The 24,191-nt window shown below is 32.4% G+C and overlaps 1 protein-coding gene across 10 annotated transcripts in view; it reads left to right on the top strand.

Moving 5' to 3' along the window:
* PHIP (PHIP subunit of CUL4-Ring ligase complex) overlaps positions 1-24,191 on the top strand; it is a 192,520-nt gene that overhangs the window by 48,059 nt on the left and 120,270 nt on the right. For 7 of the 10 annotated variants that reach the window (XM_074237360.1, XM_074237361.1, XM_074237359.1 and 4 more), the window contains exons 8-10: positions 15,299-15,520; positions 17,515-17,615; positions 23,504-23,574. In XM_074237360.1, coding sequence (XP_074093461.1) covers positions 15,299-15,520; positions 17,515-17,615; positions 23,504-23,574 — 394 coding nt within the window. The other 3 variants (XM_074237367.1, XM_074237366.1, XM_074237362.1) reach the window with 3 other exon arrangements.

Here is a 24,191-nt window from a genome sequence, read left to right as displayed (position 1 = left end):
TCATTTTGGGATTAGAACATCTTATACTAAGGATATTTTCCTAATGAAATATCATTATGAAAATAAATTAAAACACTTACCAGATTAAAATTTACCTTTTCTCCACTCCCAATTTCTTAGTTATTTACTTTCTTCATAGCTTATTTTCATAATTCATGGCATGTAACAGTTTTAGCATATGAAGTTAGTTGATTAATAACTTGTTTTGAAGTGAACCATTTTTCTTTTTGAAGATCATAAAAGTAAAGTAGCAATTTAAATTTTCCTAAGAGAAATTATAAAATGATCCATTTATTCTCTTTCAAACCTTATTCAAAAACAGCTTATTCAATAATAAAACATAGTTTAAAAAAAGAAAAACACAATAGTAGTAAAAACAAGTGATAATAATTTTTTAAATCTAGCTATATGTTTTGATCACTTAAAAGGAGAGGGGAAGAAAAGCCATGAGAGAATCAGACACAAAGGCAGATAAAGGGATAGGAAAAGGCATAGAAATACAGAAACAAATACATAGAACATATAGAGAGAAAAAATTAGTGGGTATGAATAGAAAAGATAGTTAACATCTAGTTTAATTTTAAGTTTCTAAAGTACTTTATACATACTATATTTTATAAATAATATCATTGAAATTTTCTCTGTTGAGATTTTCTTGTTGCCAAATTGCCTCTAATGTATACCATGTAATTATAAAATATGTCACATATAAAATATGTGTTTGATGAGTTGAATGGATCGCCACACAAAAGGAGAGGAGTAATAGTCCTGTGGTTAGATGATCTGGATTATTATAATTTAATTTCAGGAAGAAGTTTGATAATTAAGAGAGTATCTGAAGGAGGAAAATCTTAGATGGTAAGAACTTCAAGATCATCATGCCTTGTGAGGATCAAATTAAGGACTAGAGAATGTTTAACCTAGAGAAGAGAAAGGGGAACATGAGAGCTCTTTTTTTTAAGTATTTGAAGGAAGTTAATGGAAGGAAATTTAAATTGCTGATTTTTGACCCCAGAGGACAGAATTATGAGCCAGTAGGTGAAATTTCCAAATACATATTGATAGAAAGAAAAAAAATTAAACAATTATTTAAAATGAGAATGGACCACTTTGGAAAGTGATGATGAGTTTCTCCCCTCATTGAAGGTACTAAAGCAATGACTAAGATGGCCACTTTGTAGATATGTTGAAATGATTTTTTTCAACATGTTTTGTGTACATATGTGGATTGGACTAATGAACTTTGAGGCCCCTGTCAACAGTTATAGAGGAAGAAATTTAGTGACAAACTTCAAGATCATGCCATAAGAAGACTGAATAAAGTAATGGAGAAAATCAAGGGTAACTAAGCTTGATATTCTAGGGAAGAGGAGAGGTAAACATAATAGCAGTCTTCCAAGTATTTGAATGATTGTCAAATGGAAGAGAGAATAGATTTGTTTTGCTTGGCCTCAAATGGAACACTTGGAATAATGGATGAAAATTGTAAAAAAAAAACAAATTTAGGCTTAATATAAAGAAAAAAATTCTGTTTTGGTTGTAGGATGGATTTTTTTTACTTTTGTATGTTGGAACAAATGGGCCAATGAGGCTATTTTTAATTATAGGATTTCATAATTTCTTGGATGCTTAAGGAAGTAGCTTAATATCAATTTGGATTCACTGGTTATCATTTTTGAGAATTCCAAAGGATGGATTCATGAAGCTTGTTCTAAATTAAATACCTTTTTTTCCTGCCTCTCATATACTTTTTCTATCCTACTTTCTCATCCTGGCTCATGCTTCTTTCCTAACTACAAATGTTCTCTATTTACTTATCTCAGTTACTAACCATCTCTATATTGGTACATATCTTACTCACAAAAATTAAGTACCATCTTCTCCATAAAACAACCTTTTATTATCCCCCCAGTTAGTGATGATATTTGAAAATCATAGATATTTATTGTGAATGTAATTCTTTAATTTGATTTCTTTGATTTCTATTTCTTACTCTTCAAATCCCCATTACTTATGGGGAAAAAATGTGATCTCTGACTGCTATGTGCCATCATTACCATTCTTGTGATTTCCCAGACCAAAACTCGCTTTCTTGGCTTTTCCTTATTTACATGTCAACTCTCCCTCATATAATATAGTAGGCTCCTTGTTGTACTTGCATTTTCAGAACTAGAGCAGTGCCTATACTAGTAGGTGCTACATTTATTCTGTGAATCAAGATTGTGAGTTGCCCAAGGGGCAGTGGAGAAACACATTAAGCATAGTTTATCTGCAGTTTATTTCTAGTGACAGAGGTAGAGATATCAAGGAGACAATGTATGATTGGAAAAGGAGGTGGGTTATTCAGATGTGTTAAGAACAAGAGATAGACACCTGAGTTCCGGGAGATAGAAAAGTAGTTCCCAGGAATAGAAAAGAATAATAATTACTCATATTTTTTTTATAGTGCTTTCAAGGTTTTCAAAGCAACTCTTCATTTAATTATCTTCATAACAAGTCTGGGAGGTAGATTGTTATTCTTATTTTACAGATGAATAAACTGAGTTCAGATTAAATGATTTGTCCAGGGTACACAGTAAGAGTCTTGCCGAACATTTTGAATTGGTCCTCTTTGGAGGATTTATTTCTGGAAGAACATAGACAAGAATAGTATACAATTAGAAAGCATAGATGGGTGTAATTTGTACTAAGAATGATAATACCCTCTTCAGAGATCTCACCAAATCATTGAAGTATTAACTAATTTGCATGTTTAATAAGCTACTAGTGTATTTTGAAACTCTATAAGGACAGAGAAACTGTTGCAAGTTCTATTTCAATCCATTTAAACATTTATTATTCACAAGGAAGTATGCAAAGTGCTGGAAATGCATAAAACAAAAATAAGAAAAACAAACCCTACCCTGAAGAAGCTTATATTCCACTAGGAAATATAACATGACAACAGATAAATACAAAGCAATTTGATATCACTGTTATATGTCTAGGACTAAGAAACTCCAAAGACCATCTACCTTAATTCCCCAATTTTAATAGACGAACAAAAGGAGACCCAGTATAGTTAAGTGACTAAACTTGCCCTAGGTTACAGAGGTAATAAAATAAACATCATAGATGGAATTAACTAGGCCCCCTGTCTGCACCCTCATTGTTTTTTCTACTGAACTAGGAGGATGGCAGAACTAGAAAGCTTGAAGAAAGCTCAAGATTCCAAGAGATTGAGATGTAAAGAGAGAACACTTTTCATAGATGGGTGTGTAAAACAACCTATGAAAAGATAATGGAAGTAAGGGCAGCTAGGTAGTACAGTGGAAAGAGCACTGTCAGGAGGGCCTGAGTTCAAATGTGACCGCAGACAATTAATAATTACCTTGTGTATAACCTTGAATAAGTCACTTAACCCCATTGCCTTGCAAACAGCACCCCCCCCAAAAAAAAAAAAAAACATGGAAGCAGGAGATAGGATACTGAATTTAGGATTATTGAAAAGCAAAGCAAAAATTCTATACTTTGAAAAATACTGTAAAATCCATACCAAAAAGTTTCTTTAAGGTTATATTTGGCTTTGAATTTTTCTCCTTTTCCTTGCTTATTCCATAGTAGTGAGTTATTACATTGACTGAATGATGCCAGGGTATGGAAAAATCATAATTATTATCATCCCTCTAGGTGGCAGTAAACCTTTATTAATAGAATGAAACAGTCATACCTATATTAAAGAAATAGTTTAGTTCATTAAAGGTTTGTTTCTGAGTATCAGGAGAACTTAATGAAAGCAAAATACTTTTGTCAATATTTTATGGATATTTGAAGAATAAAATTTTGAGGATTAGCAATAGGTATTATTCTTAAAATAACTTAGCAGTAAGAATTGGAAAAAATAGTTTTTATTCTTCAGGAAAGATCAAATTTATTTTTTTTAACCCAACAAGCACCTTTACTTTTACTATATTTTACCAGAAAATAATGACAAATGTAAGGTTTTAGGCTCCCATAGAAATAATTAAATGAACCTGCATTTACTTTTGTATACTGTTCATATATATATTTATATTATTATGTTATATATTTACATACATAATGTTTACATTATAATATTTGGCCAGTTAGCCAGATGATCTAATAGATAATAAACTATTCCTTTATAATTTTTCAATGTGTTTTATATATAAATGTGGATGAATTTATACAGTGGGATTTTGAAGGAGTTATTTAACAGTGTCTAACCTTTAATTTTGTGTATTTTGGTTAAGAACGGAATGTGGGAATAAGCTAAGAATTTAATTTTGTCATTTGGTGGGAATAAAGTCCTTTTCCTCAAGGAGCTGTCTGATATGGGGGAAAGGAAGATGAAAGAAGAGTTGCCAGGGAATAATGAGGTTCCATGAAATATTCCATGGAGTCAAAGCCTGAAACTTTGTGAGCCCTCTATTAAAGGAAGGTTTTAGAAGAAGTTTAATGTTTCACTTTACAGTCCTCCAATCCAGGGAGAAGCTACTGGGGAAGGGATTAAAAAAGGTGTTGAGTGTCAAATCCTGAGTCATTCTGCATAATGATAAGATTTCAGATGTTCTCTTTATTTTGGGTAGGTCTTGCTCCTTGGAGTTTGTAGGGTTTTTTAATGCAGTCAATACCTTGTGGACATGAAAAATTTGAACCAATTTTCCCCCAGCAATTTCAGAATTGTAGAGTTAAGTGATGAAACCTTGCAGTGAAAGGATTTAATAGCGATTTTTGAGCCCTGTCCTTGACCCATCTAACTTATTCTGAAGTTATATTATTATATTAGTCAGTAAATATTAAATAGAAGCTGTGTTCCGGGTAACTAAAAAGTTAAAAAATGTACAAACAATCCCTACTCCATGGAATTTCTGTTCTACTGATGGATACAAGTATGTAAATTTAGACAAAATAAATATAAAGGCATTAAATGCAAAGGCGTTAACTACAGAAGAGTTTGGGAAGGAAGACGTTATAAACTGGCAGAATCATAAAAGACTTCTTGTGAAACAGGAGTACTTAACTACTTGTGTTGTAGATTGCTCTGGCAAGCTAATGGTTTTTTAATGCATACAATAAAATACATAGAGTTATAGTTACCAAATATAAATTATACCATACCCCTTTCCCAAAGCCAGGTTGCTGCATATAATGCCTCTGGGTATCAGGGGCATAATAATCCTGAAAGGTTTGAGTATAATTTCACTATTGTCATCAACTGAGCCCCACTGGACATATTTTTCCCTTTGTTAGGGACCAGAAATTAGCCCCAATTACATTTAAGTACTTAATATCAATATCTGCCTCCTCATTATATTTTTATTTATTTTTTAAAAATATTTTCCAAAGCAGGTAGTACAGTGGATAGAGTGTGAGGCCTGGAGTCACTAAGACCTGGTTTCAAATCCAATCTCAGATACTTGCTAGCTGTGTGTTCCTGTTTGCCTTAGTTTTCTCATCTGTAAAATGAGCTGGAGAAGGAAATGTCAAGCCAATCCAGTATTCTTCGCCAAGAAAACTACCAAAAGGGGTCACAGTGAGTCATATACATGGCTGAAAAAATGACTGAATAAGAATATTTCCTGATTACATCGAGAATAATTTTTAGCAATTTTTGTTTAAATTATGAGTTAGAATTTTCCTAAGCTAAGTAAGCTATTTGATATTGATTATACATGTAAACTCATGAAAAAATTTCCATATTTAAAAAAGACAAAAATGATATAAAAATCTACATTCTCTCTAGAGGTGAATAGTATTTTCCACCATGAGTCTTATGGAATCAGTTTGTTATAATAGTTCTTTCGCAATACTCACTTCACTTTGTATCACTTCATATAAGTCTTCTCAGATTTTCCTGAATCCATCCATCTCCTCATTTCTTGCTAAAAACACAATAGTATTCCATCACACTTATGTGACCCAATTGAATGACCTCTCTGTGATTTTCATTTCTTTGCCACTGCATAAAAAAAAACTGCTATAAGTATCTTTACAAGTACATCTTTTTCCCTTTTCTTTGATCTATTTGGGATTCAGACCTTGTCATGCTATTGCTGGGTCAAAGGATATGCACATTGTTCCCATCTCATTGGCATAGTTCCAAATTACTCCCCCGAATGCTAGGATAAGGACTAGTTCATAGCTCCACCAGCAGGGTATTGATATCCCAATTTTTCCACTTCCCTTCCAGTATTCGACATTTTCCTTTTCAATCATGTTATCCAATCTGCTAGCAATGGTTAGCAGGGATGGTAGCCCTGAATTGTTTTAATTTGCATTTCTTTAATCAGGGATTTAGAACATTTTTTCATATGATTATAGCTAGCTTTGATTTCTTGTGAAAATTGCCTCTTTATATCCTTTGATAATGACCATTTATCAATTGGGAATATCTATTTTTATGAGTTTGGCTCAATTTCATATGTTTGAGTAATGAGACTTATCAGATAAATTTTTCCTGTTTCCTGTTTTTCTTCTAATTTTGACTATTGGAATAGTTGGTGCAAAATTTTTCTAATTTCATGTAATCATAATAATACACTTTATTCCTATTGAACTTTTCTGTTAATTGTTTGATCATTAATTCTTCCCTATCCATAGATCTGACTGATATATTTTCTATCCTATAGTTTATTTATGGTTCCACTCATTGTTTAAATCATTTTTTCATTTTGACCATATCATGGTATATACTATGTGAAAGGTTCTATGCCTAGTTTCTTCCAAACTTCTTTTCTATTTTTTTCCCAGCTATTTTTGTCAGTTAGGGAATTCTTGTCCCAAAAGCTTAGATTTTGAGGTTTATCAAACTCTAGACAACTTATCATTTCCTATTCTGTACCTAATCTTATCTATCCACTGATTTATCCCTCTTGTTTCTTAACCCAGTCCCAGTTTGTTTAGTTAGAAATCTGGAATTGCTAGGCTAGCTATCACATTTTCTTTTATTTTGTTTACTCACTGTCTGTTTTTATTCCTTCAGGTTTTTCTTTTCTTATTTTACCTTGCATTTCTAGTTACAATATTGAATAATAGTGGTGATAAATGGACATCATTGCTTCACCCCTGATCTTACTGGGAAATCTCTAAATTTATCTCTGTTAAACAATTAATGTTTTTTTTTTCTTGGTTTTAGGGAGACAATCCTTTCTTAAGAAAAACTCTTGATTCCTGTACTTTCTATAATTTTTAATAGGAAAGGGTGTTGTATTTTGTCAAAGGCTTATTCTTGTATCTGTGGAGCTATAATCATTTGGATGTTGTTTTTATTATTGAAATGGTCAGCTATGCTGATAGTTTTCCTAATATTGAACCAGTCCTGCATTCCTGATAAAAATTTCACCTTGTTATCGTGTATATTTGTGATATATCACTGTAATCATCTTGCTATATTTTATTTAAAAATTTTGCACTATTATGAAATTGGTTTATAATTTTCTTGCTCCATTTTTGCTTTTCCTGGCTTAAATTTCAAACCATATTTGTGGTATAAAAGGAATTTTGTAGGACTCCTCCCTTACCAATTTTTAAAAAGAGTTCATATAGAATTAGAATTGATTGCTCCTTAAAAGATTGGTAGAATTAACTTTAAAAACCCTGGGAGCTCATTTAAGGCTTCACTTGTTTCAGTCATTTCTGACTCTTCATGATCCCATTTGGGGGTTTCATGGCAAAGATAATGGTGTGATTTGTTAATTCCTTCTCCAACTGTTGAGGAAACTGTAGCAAACCTGATTAAGTAACTTAGCCAGAGTTACATAGATAGTAAATGTCTGATGCTGTATTTGAGTTCAGATCTTCCTCTAGTTTATTTAATTTCTTTTTCCATGATTTGGTTACTTAAGAAGTCTTACTTCCTTTTCCATCAATGTGGACAGTTTATATTTTGTGAAATATTCATCAAGTTCACTTAAATTATCAGTTTTGCTGCCATATAATTAGGCAAAATAGCTTCTGATAATTACTTTAATTCCATTATTATTGATGGCATTCATCCATTTTCATTTTTATGCTGCTAATTTAGTTTTCTCTCTCCTTAAAAGAATAGTATTTGTCTTTTTATTGTTTTTGTTTGATTTTTTTAACTACATAAAATCAACTCTTTAGTTTTCATTTTATTAATTTTTCCTTTAAGGATATCCATTTTGGAGTTTAATTGGGATTTTTAATTTTTTTTCCTAGTGTTTTTGAGTTACATGCCTATTTCATTGATCTTCTCTTTCTATTTATTGATATATCTAAACAAACACATTTTCTCCTAGTACTTAGGTGTATCCCACAAATTTTGAAATGTAATCATTGTCATGCTATTTGAAATTTTGAATTATGATTTGTTCTTTGACCCACTCATTCTTAAGAATTAGATTATTTGGTGGCCATTTGCATGATGGCCTAGAAAAGGTGCATTTAATATTTTTACTTTTCTGCATTTGATTTTGAGGATTTTATGCTGTAATCAATACATAGTTCTTATGAAAATGCCAAGTATGCCTGAGAAAAATGTTTATTCCTTTTTAATCCTATTCAGTTTTCTCCAGAGATCTCTCATGTGCAACTTTTTTCTTTTTCTTTTTCTTTTTTAGTTTTTTTTTTTGCAAGGCAAATGGGGTTAAGTGGCTTGCCCAAGGCCACACAGCTAGGTAATTATTAAGTGTCTGAGACCGGATTTGAACCCAGGTGCTCCTGACTCCAGGGCCAGTGCTTTATCCACTACGCCACCTAGCTTGCCCCTACGTGCAACTTTTTAAAGATTGTATTCATCTCTTTTAATTTGCTTCTTATTTTGTGGTTAGATATACATAGTTCTCAGGAAAAATCTAGGTCTCCGACTTGTTCAATTTTGCTGTCTTTTCTCCCATAATTAATTTTTTCCTTTAAGAATTTGGATGCTATGTCATTTGTTGCACATGTGTTTCATATTTCTGTCTACTTCATTATCTTTTAACAAGATATAGTTTCTGTGCTTATCTCTTTTAATAATAAATCTATTTTTGTTTTTCCTTTGTCTGAGATCCTACTGACTACCCCTGTTTTGTTTTTTACTTCAACTGAAGCTGAATAGATTCTGTTCCAGCTGCTTACCTTTACTCTGTTTTTCTGCTTCAAGTATTTCTTATAAACAGCATATTGTTGGATTCTGGTTTTTAATCCATTCTGCTGTCTGGTTCTGTTTTGTGGATGAATTTATCTCGTTCATATTCACAGTTATGTCTACTATCTGTGCATTTTCCTCTATCTTATATTCTTCTGTTTTCTTTCTCTCTTTTTAATCTGTCTCTAAAATCTTTTGCTTCTTACGACTGGTCTCCCCCCCCACCCCCATTCCTCTTTTTGTTTTCCCTTTCTTCCTACTTCCCCTTTAGGTAAGACAGACTTCTATTACCAGTTCAATATGTATATATATCTTTCCTCTTTGAACCAGTTCCAGTTAGCATAAGCTTTAAGCATCTTCCCCCCCATATACATACGCATCTCCCACTCCTTTGTAATAAGTTTTCCCTTTTGCATCTATTTTAAGTGTGATAATTTCCCTATTCCTTCCCTTCCCTCTTCTCCTATGATATCTCACTGTCTCACCTATATTTTTTAAAACATCATCTCAACATATTTGACTTATTCTCCTGCACCCTCCTTTCTTCTAACTTCCCTAATAAGTTTCTTAGAAGTTACATGCATCATCTTTCCATATAGAAAGGTAAACAGTTTGAGTTTCTTGTGATTTCTCTTTCATATTTGCCTTTTATGTTTCTCTTGAGTCTTATATTTGAAAGTCGAATTTTCTATTCAACTCAGGTCTTTTCCTTAAGAATGTTTGAAAGGCCTTTATTTCCTGAAGGATTATACTCAGTTTTGCTTGGAAAGTGATTCTTTGTTGTAATTCTTGCTCCTTTATCTTCTGAAATATACCCTCTGCTTCTTTAATGTGGTAGCTGCTAAATCTAATGTGATCCTGACTGTGACTCCACAGTAACTGAATGATTTCTTTCTGGCTGCTTGAAGTATTTTTTTCTTTGTCCTGGGAGCATTGGAATTCAGCTATAACATTCATGGGAGCTTCAATTTTGGTACTCCTTTCAGGAAATGATTAGTAAATTTTTTTTCAATCTTAAATTTACTCTGTTTCCAGGACACTAAGGCTGTTTTCTTTCATAATTTCTTAAAATGTGATATAAAGGATTTTTTCTTTAAACCTGTTTTTTAGGTAGTCCAAAATTCTGAAATTAAAATCAAAGGATATATTTTACATTTTCTTCTATTTTCATTCTTTTGACTTTGTTTATTGTTTGTTCATGACTCCTGTAGTCATTAGCTTTCATTTGTCCAATTCTAATTTTTAAGGAATATCCAATTGTGTTTGGGGTTTTTTTCCTGTAGTTTTCTTCTTTTGTTTTCATTTATTAATCTAATTTTTCTTCTACCACTCTCTGATTTTGAAAAACATTTTTTAAACTGTTAAGGAATTCTTGTTGGGCTTGTGTCCAAGTCATTTCTTTGTGGCCTTGTTTTTTACCTTTTTCTGACTCTGTCTTGATTGTCCCTGTCACTTTTTAGTCTTATATTTTTGTTGTTGGTTTCTCCAATTTTTCTCCCCTAAGGTTTTTTTTTTGTTTGTTTGTTTTATTTTGAAGTTGGATAAGATACTGCTGCCATGGCAGGTGGGAATGACACTGACTCAAATTTCTAGTTTTTTCTTTACTGCTATTTCTTAGTTCTAGAGTTTGAAAGTTTTTGGTGCTTCCATTGTGGTGTGATCAAGTAAGAAGCATGTTCACTGCTCTCCTGATCTGCACTCTGGTCCTTACCCAGGAAAGGCCCCTGATCCCTTGAGATTGCCATTGATAGTATTCTTCAGGATCCCTTGTGACTAAAAATGATATTGCTCCAGGGAACTCTCTGCCTTGAACTATGTATGTGTATAGGCAATGGAGTTGCCAAGTAGCACCTGCTCTTCTGTCCATTGTTAGCAAAGGAGTCCCCCGGGTTTCCTCTGACTTGAGAATTTTCCAAACTTTGCTCTTCTGTTACACAACCTAGTCCCACCACTAGTGTTTCATCCATGTAGACTTCAACCCCCTTGTCCCAGATCCTTCTCTATGACTCCCTTATGTTGCCTTGGGGTGGAAGAATATTCCACTCTGAGGCAACTTTTGTTGCTTCTGCCACTCCAGAATTCAATTTGAGGCATTAGTTGTTCTGAGGGGAATGTTGAGGGTGCTCAGCTGAATGCTTTTTTGTCTCTGCTATCTAGAAATCTTCAATTACCTTTTCTTAAAAGATGTGCCAAGAGCAAATATACAAAAATTTTGACCACAAATATCTCAGAAGCCATATTGCCCCCAAATGAGGCTGTATTTATATTTTGAAATTCTTAATATGTTCTATTCCTTGGAAATGCTTAATTCTATTTTTTACATTTTAGAATTACTCAGCTTGATTGTAAGCCTTTAAGTTTTCCTTTCATTTACAGTAGAAAGAACTAGGTTTTTAGAGATCCTCACTACTTGAACTGTTCTTTCTGAACACCTGCAGAATTTTTTTCTTTGATTTCAGATTCTTTGAATCTTGGCTGTGACATTGCTGATAAATATCTGTTTAGGATTCTTTATAATAATTGGGGAATTCTTTTATATTATTAGGGAGTGTGGGTGTGTGTGAGAGAGAGAGAGCGAGCAAGTTTGAGTTGCTAGCATAACCAACCAGTATTTTGGAAACATCTAAAAATACATGAAATATTCTGTAATCTTGAACCTCCCACCTCTGCAAAGGAGTGAAGTCAGCAAATCTTAGTAATTTTGCAAGTCTTTTTTTTTTAATTGTCTTGGATTGTTCTTTCCATTTACACTGTTATCATTGTGCCAGTGTCTTTAGACTTACTTAAAATTCCATCACCTTAATATTACAACTTCTTCCAACAGTGACTCCTCTTTTGTCATCTTTGCAATATTCTAGATGTGAAGAAAAACCTCAAGGTTGTTTTGATATGCATTTCTCTTATTAGGTATTTGGAGCATTGATTACAAATTTTTTTTATTATTATTATTTTAGATTTTTGCAAGGCAAGTGGGGTTAAGTGGCTTGCCCAAGGCCACACAGCTAGGTAATTATTAATTGTCTGAGGTCGGATTTGAACCCAGGTACTCCTGACTCCAGGGCCTATGCTCTATTCACGGCATCACCTAGCCGCCCCCACAAATTTTTTTTGAGAATTTGTTCATATCACTTATTTATTAGGGAATGATTTTTGATTGTCTGTTGCTGTTATATCATAGATACCAATTTCTTTTCTGAATAATTTTATTAAATTTTTTTCTGGTTTGCTTTCTTTTATGACCATGTTGGATTAGCTTTGTATAGAAGTTTTTCAATTTCACGTAATCAAAATTACTATTTTATGTCTTGTAACTCCTTATGTCTTTGGTTAAGGATACATCTCCTATCCACAATTAGGAAAGATATAATATATGTCTTCTATTTTTTTTTTAGTGATGTGATATTCGGGACACATTCGTTTTGAAATTATTGTGAGATGGGATGTGAGTTGTTCTCAGCCTGATTTCTGCCACAGTGCTTTCTGATTTTCCCAGCATTATTTGTATGGAATTCTTTCTCAAATAATTTGTTTCTGCCTTTTCAAACACTGTATCATTGGGTTCTAAATGTATTTATTATAATAGAATTAAAGATTTCTCACTTTTTCTTTGATTCTCCCCTTACTGTATTACCTCTTCCACTCTTTTATCCAAATTGACTCTGCTCTTAGCTCTTACGAGGACAGCTAGGTGGTGCAGTGGGTAGAGCATTGATCCTGGAGTTATGAGGACCCAAGTTCAAATGTGACCTCAGACACTTGACACTTAGTAGATGTGACCCTGGGCAAGTCACTTTGCCCTGATTGTCTTGCATCCAAGGCCATTTCCAGTTGTCCTGACTCATATCTGGCCACTGAATCCAAATGATTCTGGAAAAGAAAGTGAGACTGGTGACAGCATCTAATCATTCATATCTAATTCATGTACATGTCATGAGATCCCCTCCCTCCCTGGTGTCATGATCTTCTTCGAAAATGAAGGGAAGGACAGCTAGGTGGTTTAGTGGATAGAGCACCAGCCTTGGAGTCAGAAGGACCTGAGTTCAAATTTAACCACAGATGCTTAATAATAACCTAGCTATATGACTTTGGGCAAGTCAGTTGCCCCATTGCCTTAAATAAATAAAAAAGATTTTTTTTAAGTATTGAAAATGAAGGGGAGGACAAAACAACAACCACAATAAATGGTTGCTTTGACATATTCCCCTTGTCTTAGTCCATTTCCCTAATTGTAGCTTCTTGCTTACACAATTAGTTATGTATATGGTTTACTACTTTAATGTGTCATTAGCTACTCCATTAGAATCCTTTACCACTTACTATTTTTTTTAACTCTCTGACTTACCTTGTTACTGGTTTCATCTATATCCAATTTCTAATGGTAGCTGGAAAAAGTATGAAATCAGCTGATTTCTTAAACATTTTTGTGCCATATTACTTTTTTTTTTAAGATTTTTCAAGGCAGTGGGGTTAAGTGGCTTGCCCAAGGACACACAGCTAGGTTATTAAGTGTCTGAGACCGGATTTGAGCCCAGGTCCTCCTGACTCCAAGGCCAGTGCTCTGTCCACTGCGCCACTGGTTTTCTTCATACATCTATTATGTTAGTTTCTTACTTGTTCTTTATCTGACTCTCTTCTATTCATCTGCCTTTGGCATATCTTTATCTTAAATTTATCTAATTTGCCACTCATTTTCACTGTCAGCAAATCCACAGATAACTCTTTTTCCAGTACCTCACATCTTTGCTTTCAGTTGAGTTCAACTCAGTATAGTTGGCCAAAGGCAATCCAGTCAGATCTCTTCCTACTCACTTCTGGGCCCATTTTGTCCACTGTAGTCATTGTTCAAGGCATGGCTATAATGACCTGAATCAATAAACTACCTGTCTAGATACATGATATGTATGATCTGGCTAAAATTCAATATTGCAAAAAAAAAACCCCACTTTTCTTTAGCATTGGTATTCTAAGAATGATATATCATTGCATATTATTGAATATAATTCTCTCAGAGCAATAAAAAGGAAGCTGAAAGGTTAATGATGCATAGCAGATAATTAATTGCCCCCATGTTGTTAAAGATCACCTATGAAGGGACAAGTCTAAAATACACTGTTAAGGATTTGTATGAATGAAAAATTAGGTGGGTTTATTATTTTTCAAGAATGAGATTGAGAGATGAATAACACAAGTGGTACATACTTTAGTTCCTTTGAGAAACTTACAGGTTTGAGTAGATCCCTTATGGATTCTTTATAGGAAAATACAGACAAGCTTTTACAGTTGAAGAAATACTCAAGGGGGCAGCTAGGTGGTGCAGTGTATAAAGCACCGGCCCTGGAGTCAGGAGTACCTGGGTTCAAATCCGGTCTCAGACACTTGACCCCATTTGCCTTGCAAAAACCTAAAAAAAAAAAACTCAAAAGAAATTATACAAAGGAATTAGAATGTTCATTATATTTTCTTGGTCATCATGTGACTTGAAAGTGAAGCTCGTTTTTGTTCTGGATTTGATCCAAGAAAAGATCACTTTTTCAGAACCAGAAGAACAAGATTTGAAACATGAGAAAACAGAGTGCCATACAGTATTTTCCATTTAAATAGTCTAAATTTGAATAATTTGATCACTTCATAAGGCTCATTATTTTCACTAATCCAGATATATCTGTAAATGTCTTTGTTAATGAAAATATCTAAAACATTTTTGGGGAGAACTTACTCATGTATCATTACAATTAAATCTTCTCAAATGTTTTTCTTCAGCCTGTGTGTATGTATCTTTGTATGTTTGTATGTTTATAAATAGGAAATTATAGATATTTGAAAAGCCTCTTCTGAACTTAATTATCAAGCATTATTTGCTTGTGTAGCTTATTTTTTTAATGACAGCTAAAACTAAAATTCCACTCACAAAAATGTATTTAAATATAGATGCATTTGGACAATTAAGAAATAAAAACCCTTGGTTTCTGGCTTCTTAGAGTAATAGAAAACTTGTAAATTTTATTTTAGCTAATAGTTTCTTCATTTTGTCATTACATTTTTAAGTTTTGTTATGTCATATATTCAGATGATTTAACAATTTTTTTTAAAAAATTAAGTTGAAGCGATGTCTGAAAATGTACTTGAGAAGTGGATCATTGAAAATATTAATGTTTTACAATTAAATGTAAGAAGTTTAGATTTATAATACTTTATTTTTTTAAGGGTTCTGATGATTGCCTTGTAAAAATTTGGGCAACAGATGATGGAAGATTGTTGGCTACTTTAAGAGGCCATGCTGCTGAAATATCAGATATGGCTGTGAATTATGAAAATACCATGATAGCTGCTGGAAGTTGTGATAAAATGATTCGAGTGTGGTGTCTACGAACATGTGCTCCTTTGGCAGTTCTTCAGGGTCACAGTGCATCCATAACATCACTACAGGTAATTATTAATTTATTCAGTCACTATAAAAGTCCTCATAGGAGTCACTTTATTAAAATTGTAACACTCCAGAAAGAAGTCAGATTTATGTTCTTTTTAATTTTTTCTTATCTAATTACGATTTCTGTAATGACTGAAAAATAGAAGTGCTTTTTATCCCTTTTTTAAAGTATTTTTTTAAAATACTATATTTGTTCAGTAGTGGAGTGGAACCACCATTAGTATTTTATAGACTAAAAAAAATTAAAATTAGGCAGAGGAATTGGCTAACACTTTTACTTCCAATTCTCAAGGTAGCTCTTAATAGAGGAACTGAGTGTGCTTATTACTGTTAGACTCCTCCTCAAGGTGGAAACAAGATTTTTTTTGCCATAGGGACAAAGGTCATCTGAGTGTTTCCAACTTTCCAAAATAATCACTTAACTTGAAAACAAAGTATTTGGGAGTGAATGGAGGATTCACTATTCTTTTGATCAACATATGACTTCGAAGTGAGGCTTGTCAAAAACCTATAGTTCAGAATTTGATCCAAGAAAAGATCACTTTTTCAGCACCAAACAAAATCTGGGCCATGACTTAAAATAGTGCCAACTAATGTTTTCCATTTTAATGGATTGCATTTTAATAATTTTGAGCACCTCATGAGATTCATTATTTTCACTAATCCAGATAATATCTGTAAAGGCCTTTGTTAATGAAAATGTCTAAAACCTTTTTCACAAAAGATGAAGACTCCATTCAAGACCACTTTGGAAGGGTGGTTACTAGATTTATGTTCCTAAGCATTATTAGATTTCAGTAACAATTATTCTATTGAATTATCTTTAAAAGACAAGAGTCAGAATTCTGGAATTGCAAGAAAAACCTTAGCATATCATCTTTATGTAGATGATACGCGGATCTTCATATACAGCCCTTATCCCTCTCTCCTGACTTCAGTATGGTACCTACCACATATTGCTTTTTGGACACTAGGAATGTAATGTTTTATTGACATCTCAAATTCTGCATGTCTAAAATAGAATACATCTTTTCTCTCAAATACTCCCCTCCTTTAACTTCTTTATTATTGATAGTTCCACCCTCCAAAGTCATCTAGGCTTTTCACCCTCAAAGTTATCTCAAACTTACTCTACATAGCTAGTCTTTTGCCAAGTCTTGACATTTCTAGTTCCTATCTTTAAAATCTCTCATATTCTTCTTACTTACTTACTTTTCTGCTTACAGACATAACCCTGGTACAACTCTTATCACCTTGCATAATCTTCTAATTAGTCTCTCTACTATTCACTCATTCATCAAAGTGATTGACCCTAAAACAAACATCTGACCATGTTGATTCCTCATTCCTCCATCCTCCTTGATTCTGTAAATATCAGTGGTTCCCTGCTGCCTCCAGGATCAAATATAAAATGTTACATTCAGCACTTAAAGCTCTTCATATATCCTTCCTATCTTCTTAGTTGTCTTATACTTTTCTTCCTTTCATGTACTTTACAATTCAGGGACACCTACCTGCTTTCTTGATTTTCTTTGCCTTTGACAGTTCATTTGTCAGTTGTTTGCCTTTTTACTTGCTGTTCCTCTTCCCTCCCTCTCCCTTTCTCTGTCCCCCATATCTTTTTTGCTATCTATCTTTTGACCTTGACTTTTTAAAAGACTTACCTCAAGTTCTTTTCCAGAAAGCCTTTCCACCACTTGTAGTGTCTTTATTCTGGATGTGTACCACGTGGTAAATACTTAATGTTTATTGACTGACAATCTCCCTGACTTGCTTTAGCTTCTTCATTTGCAAAATCCTTGTAGGTATACAAATGATCCTGTATTCCATAGACTTTACTTCAGTATTTCAATGTTTGTTTTTGGTGCTAGATAACTTACTTTATTTGTAACTATTTTTAAGATAGAAAATATGTAGAGCCATTATAAATTTTATTTGAAGAAAGTGTTATGTTTGTTTAAAGATTTTTTTCCTTTCTGTTCTTGTTTTTCAGTTTTCTCCATTATGCAGTGGCTCAAAGAGATATCTCTCTTCTACAGGGGCAGATGGCACAATATGTTTTTGGCTATGGGATGCTGGAACCCTTAAAATAAAGTCAGTTTTTTTTAAAATATACAATAGAAATGATTTAGTCTTGTTTAATGGTTACATTTTCTAAGTATTTAAGAATTAAGCTGTAGAAAATGATTCTTTTTCTTCTGCCAAAGAATGGCATTTGAGTCAATTAAAGTTTTGCCAAGTAGTAATATGTACCTTTGTTCCTTTTTTCTTAAATATATTTTGGTCTTCATTTCATGGTTCACAGCCAGAAAATCATTTTTATATTGTTTTATGCTTTTATTCTTTGTCCAGTTTCTTTCTAGTCTTTACCTTTCATATTATCTTTTTTTAAGAACTTTTAGTGTAAAATAATTCTTCCAACCTGCACTTTAGGAAATCTCAAACTAGCTGATTTCTGTTGTCAAATATAGGCAGTCTGATATTTGGTTCTGATTTAGAGAAGCTTATTAGGGTTTCTAATTTCTAAAATGCCTGATTTCACTAAACCAAGAAAATAACTATTATTTTCTTTACTTATTGCTCCTATTGTAAATAGGATATTGAATCTTTCCTTTGGTCAGAATAGGATTGTTGTAATAGATTCACTGTCATTTCTAAGTACTTCCCTGCCCCACGAACAAATAAACACAAAATTCCTAGATAAGTTAATAATAGAGTTGTTTGTGACCATTTAAAAGTAGTATAGAGTAAAGCATCTTTGAGATATATACAACAAGTATTAAAAGTAGCTCTAATGAACTTTATAGACTGGGAGTATAAAAGCTGACCAGACTAAAACATTAAGTAATTTCCATATTAAGTCAATAGATTGCTTGTAGTATGGTTATCATGAGATTTATATTATGGGATTTGGAGGGCAGTGTCCCTTTGATCTGAGAAATCCATGTAAAATTTTTTGGCCTCTCCTTTTGCCTGTTTTACTCCAAGTCTGAATTATTACAGTATTAAAAGATATGTTGATATTATGCAATACTGTATACATATACTTCATGCATTTTTTTTCTTTGTGGTCTACTGGCATTAACTCATCATCTGCAGCTTCTGCAACCCCCCCCCCCCCCCCAATTCCCCATGTAATTTCTTGTGCTGATCCATGATATATATTGAAACTGGGATGGGAAAGTCACACTTTGGAAGTGATAACTCCACTTGTTGATCATATCAACTTGGTGATATGTTCTGTTCAAAATCAAAATCAATTAAATGTGAATCTCAATAATTTGGGAGGGAATTTTAATTATATCTATGGTAGAAATTCGTAATTTCAAAAATGTACATTGTGCATTTTGTGTATAACTTAGTGCTAGGTGTTGGGATGATACAAAGGTAAAAATGATACAAAGGATAATTACAAAGACACATTTTTAGGCCTTTAGAGAACTTGTTGCATTCTGATCCTAAAGTCATTTTATGGTTATATAGACTAACTTCAAAAAGTTGAAAATGAGACTAAGTGAATGTGAAAGTCATGGTTAGTGTCCAAAAGTCAATTGAAGATATGGTCTGAAAAAATTTTAAAAAAGATTGAAATATTAGGTTTTTGGCTTTTTTAAAGGTTATTTATCACAATCATTTCTCTAAATAATTTTTTCTTTTCCTAAAGTTTATTTGGTCAGGTACATGAAGACTCATAACTTAGGTCCACAGTCCTGATTTATTTGATATTATTGGAATGTTAATTACACCAAAGAGAATTTTCAAGATTTACCTTTGAAGTATTGAAAATTATTTTAATCATTTTTAAACAACTTTCCCCCCTAAATGTATTGTATTCTTTGTTGCTTCTTTTTAAATAAAGTATTGATATTATATATTTTTACCTTTTTTTTATTTCACTCAGCCTTCATTTTTAATAGCATATTGCAATATTCTCAGGGACAATTGAATTTAAAGCTTCTTGTCCCTACAACTAAACACTTTTAGATTGCTATGATTTTTTTCTGGTTGATATTTTTTGCCATCTTACTCCTCTTTATTCTATATTTTTTTATTTATTCTACCAGCAGTTATTTATTCCAACAATGCACAAGTAGTCTGTAAACTTAGTTAAAAATAGAAATTTGCCCTAGGAAATCAGCTAATCAAACTTGCTAAATAAGCTATTAAATTTCTGCACAATAACAAGTCAGTAGACCGACCTGAGAGTGTCACTTTTTTCCTATGGAGTAAATTACATTTGGGCTTTATGACAGCTATTTTTCCTTCATGCTTTTGTAGTTTCGATTTCAGAGATTTCCTGATAAGTGGTGTATCTATCAATTAAAAGTTAATCTTTTTTTTGGATATTGAAGAAATCAGGATTTTGGAAAGTGGTTAGGTCACACTAATTGAAGTAAAAAGTAAAATAGATAATTGGTTAAACAGTTGATTAAAAAAGAAAACAAACCTCTTCACTATATTTACTAGGTAACATCTGCAGCTGTGGAGTTTGGGAAGTTTTAGCCCCTCACTAGTTGGTTTGGAAGTTAATTCAAGACTATATTGATTTGAAGGAAGCAGATCCAGTCATAGCTAGATAGGGAAGAGAAGGATATGAATATTGTGCGAAATCTACTTTTAAACTTTATTGAATTGAATAAGCTAGATTTATACCTAACTTGAACCAAAAAAGCATCTCAGCCTGAATTTACAGTTTGTTTCTTGAGATTTAATGTACCACCAAAGTGGATTGATTTTTGTCACATGCAATCTAATTTTTTAATTTTAGCAATTTCTGATTATTTAATTTGTATGTTTTAGCCCACTTATAATAATGTCAAAAATATTAAGGAATTAAAATGTTTGCTAATTTAAAAATTTTCTTAAATATTTGTGTTCTTTTATCTTTTTTAAGTACATTTCATTATAATGTGATGTCTTATAAGTGTCCTTAATCTGATTCATAGTTTGAAAAAACTTATCATTATGGTTATTGTAGAACATTTTATTTTGAACCCATAGACAAACCTATTCCACTCACCGTTCAGAATACAGAAGAAATTTTAAAAAACTGTCTCTTCGGTGATATTTTCAAATAGTCCTGTGAATACAACTTATTATATTGAATGGCATAGGTAGATAATGGACTTATGATTGATTATAGAAGTAGCTTCTTAAAATAATCTGATTTGATTATATCTCTCAAAAGAATATTTTTTATTACCTGTATTTCTAAGAAAAACTTTAGTAGAGTTTCAAAATCCTTTTAACAATCAGTGTAGTTGAGGCAGCTAGTTGTGCAGTGGATAGAGTACTAGCACTGGAGTCAAGAGGACTGAGTTCAAATCATTCTCAGGCACTTGATACCTACAAGCTGACCTTGGGTAAATCACTTAATCCCATTGCCTAACAAAAACAGTGTAGTATACATGTTGGAGAAAGTACCATGATTAAAATTTAATTTTGATAAATTTCAGTATGAAAATATAAGTTCCTTTTTGTATGAGGAAGAGTTAGTACTTGTAATAAAACATTAGTACAAAAGGATAGGATTATATCATAACATTAAATTTGAAGGAAGATAACTCTTGACTAGGTTTCACAATTTACACAAAAGACTAATGATTCCCATGCATTTTTAGATTTAAAAATAATTCCATAGACCTACTACCTGATTCATATATTAATTGTACTGTGATTAATTTGTAAACTTAGAAAAATTACATAATGGAGCATGGCTACTTTGAATTTAGTAATATTTTAAATGAATTAATATTTGGGGGAATCAAAATAGAATCTGCTTAATTTGCAATGGCATTATGTTGATTATGCTTAATTTGTTAAAAAAAAAAAAGATTGTGTTCTTAAATTTAGGGATAGGATTTGGTGAGGGAGAGTTGCCAAATAGAAAAAGAAAAAAAGTGGATCATTGAAGTAATTTTTTAGTACACAGAAGAAAACTAAAGGAAGTTGAGAAGGAAAAACGGTCTAAGTTTAGAGAGTAACATGTTGAATTTATGTTGTATTACAACAATAAAGTAAGTTTTTTTTTCACATAGCCTCTTTTTCTCATCTACTATACATAATGGAAATATTTTTGGTTTTGGTTAAATTCTGAAGAAAAAGAAAATTTTAAATAGTAACATAAAACAAAGCATTTTATCCACTTATAGCTGATATATTTGCTTTGTTGTTCAGTCTGACGGTGGTTCAGTGTCCAACTCTGTGACCCCCATTTGGGGTTTTCTTGGCAAAGATCCCAAAGTGATTTGCCATTTCCATCTTGCTGCTCATTTTACAGATGAGGAAACTAAGATAAATAGGATTAAGTGACTGACCTAGGGTCACATAGGTAGTGTATGAGACAGAATCTGAACTCAGAGATGAGTCTTCCTTCAGGTCTTGTGCTCTATCTCCTGCTCCATCCACCTACCTCGTGTTTTGAATCATTTAAATTACTTTGAATATGATATGGTGATACATAGTGTTTAAATTGAATCATGTTTTTTGCTGTTCATTGGATATGTTTTGGTGTATTGATGGCATAAGTAGTTTTAATCTCTATTCTTTGTATTTAATTTCAGTTTAAAAAACTGAACATTTTGTATTACCTGATGTATAATTTGTTACCTAATATGGTCCTTTTCCTTAAAACCTGTGTGATCTTCAGCAAATTAACTTCTCTAATCCTCAATATCCTGATGCATAAAATAAGGGAATTGGAATAAATGATCTATAGTTCCTACTACTCTTAAATATGTAGTCTTGTGAGGACAAAAAGAAAAAAGCCTTTTATTAAAGGTAGTCTTTAAAGTATTCTTTTTTCATTCCCAATTTAAATAATTCCAAAAAGTGCAGTTAAGTGGTACAATGGATAGAGTGCTACATGGGCTCAGGATAACCTACTAATCTGGCCGTAGACACTTAGTAGTTCTGAGATTCCAGGCAAGTCATGTAGCATTAGTTTTCTCATCTGTAAAATAGGGATAATATTAATATTTACCTCCTCCCAGGGTTATTATGAAGATAAAAAATGAGATAATAATTGTAAGGCACTTGCACATTCAACACTTTGAACAAATGGTAGTAGTTGTTACTGTTATCTGTAAAGTAAAGCAAAACAAAAAAAGAACATATATCTATCTATAGAGAGATACAGATACCCACATATACAAATATATACATACATATACATATTCATGCACCTATATGTGTTATTTTAATGTTTTTTTAGTTTAGTTTTTTGTTTTTTTGCAAGGCAAATGGGGTTAATTGGCTTGCCCAAGGCCACACAGCTAGGTAATTATTAGGTGTCTGTGGCCGGATTTGAACTCAGGTACTCCTGACTCCAAGGCCAGTGCTCTATCCACTGCGCCACCTAGCTGCCCCTATGTTTTAATGTTTTTTAAAGAGTATCTAATAAATTCATCTTGGTACTTTCAAAGCTGGCTATCTTTTGCCTTCTGGATTTCCTCGTGTTATTTACTGGATACTTAGAAAAGGAAAGTTGCCTAGGATCTTTTTTCTCACTTTTTTGGGGGGAGGAAGTAACCCTATCCCTAACATTCTCTTCTCTCCCCAATATTCCTTCTCAGACAAAAAAAGAAAAACAATCAGAAAAATAGTCTTTATAAATATCCTTATCTATTTTGCAAATAATAGTTTTCTTATTGCGCTATGTTACACTGTTGTGCCACATGACATACTGAGAACCTGTCAAATTTGATTAAAAGTGAATCTAACCAATAATTATGTGTCTGTTGTGCCAATGACCTTGGAGTCATTCTTGGTAAGTTATTATGGCAAATTTTACTGCGTAATCAGGAATTCCTAAAAACACCAATGGCTAGGATTTCCACAAAAATCTAATCATGAAACATAATGATTCTAAATTCTAATTTGGGCTGCCATCTGTTATTTCTTGTTTAATTTCGGTCCTTCTGCTTTTGAAACCTAAGATTAGGATGAAAATTTTAATTTTTTTGTTTGTTTTTACATCATAGTCAAAGACCTACAAAATTTACCGAACGCCCTCGACCTGGAGTCCAAATGATCTGTTCTTCTTTTAGTGCTGGTAGGATTTTCTTTTTTAACTTTTCCCCTGACTCTATTTAAAATTTGTTGTTGTTTTCAAATAGAATTTGCAGTGAGGTAAAAAATACTGTAATGGTAAAATTTTTATAATTTTCCCCTGAGAGGATAATGATTAGAAGTAAATGCAAAAGAATTCAGGACAGTTTTGGATTTTTTTTCTAATCCAAGATTGTTGTGATTTTTCACTTAGACTATTATAGAGGAAGAACATTCATAAAGTTCAACATTGATCAAATATAAAAAACGTATTGGAACCTTGAATTAAGATATCTATAATACCCCCTTGTATTAGAAGAAAAGGATTTGTAACAGATTGAATTTTTTCATTTGAACTTTGGAGGTATCCTAATAATATAGACATTTATAAATCATTGGGAGGTAATTCAATTGCTACGCACTAACTTTTGCCTACCCTTTTAGGTCTTAGGCAGTTTGTAATACAACACATCATCTGTGTTATGAAGTTCACACTTCAGTTTTAAATAGCTTCTTATCTATACTTAAGAAGATAATTCAAAATTTAGGGATTTTAGAGGTAGGTCTTAGAGATGGGCTTTAACTGATTGTTTTTAGAATCTGCATGTAATTCTGCTTTAG

The sequence above is a fragment of the Macrotis lagotis genome, chromosome 5 (assembly GCF_037893015.1).
Source record: "Macrotis lagotis isolate mMagLag1 chromosome 5, bilby.v1.9.chrom.fasta, whole genome shotgun sequence".
Classification (NCBI taxonomy): Eukaryota; Metazoa; Chordata; class Mammalia; order Peramelemorphia; family Peramelidae; genus Macrotis; species Macrotis lagotis.
The sequence above is the reverse complement of the archived record's forward strand: the minus strand, read 5'-3'. Positions and strand labels throughout refer to the sequence as shown.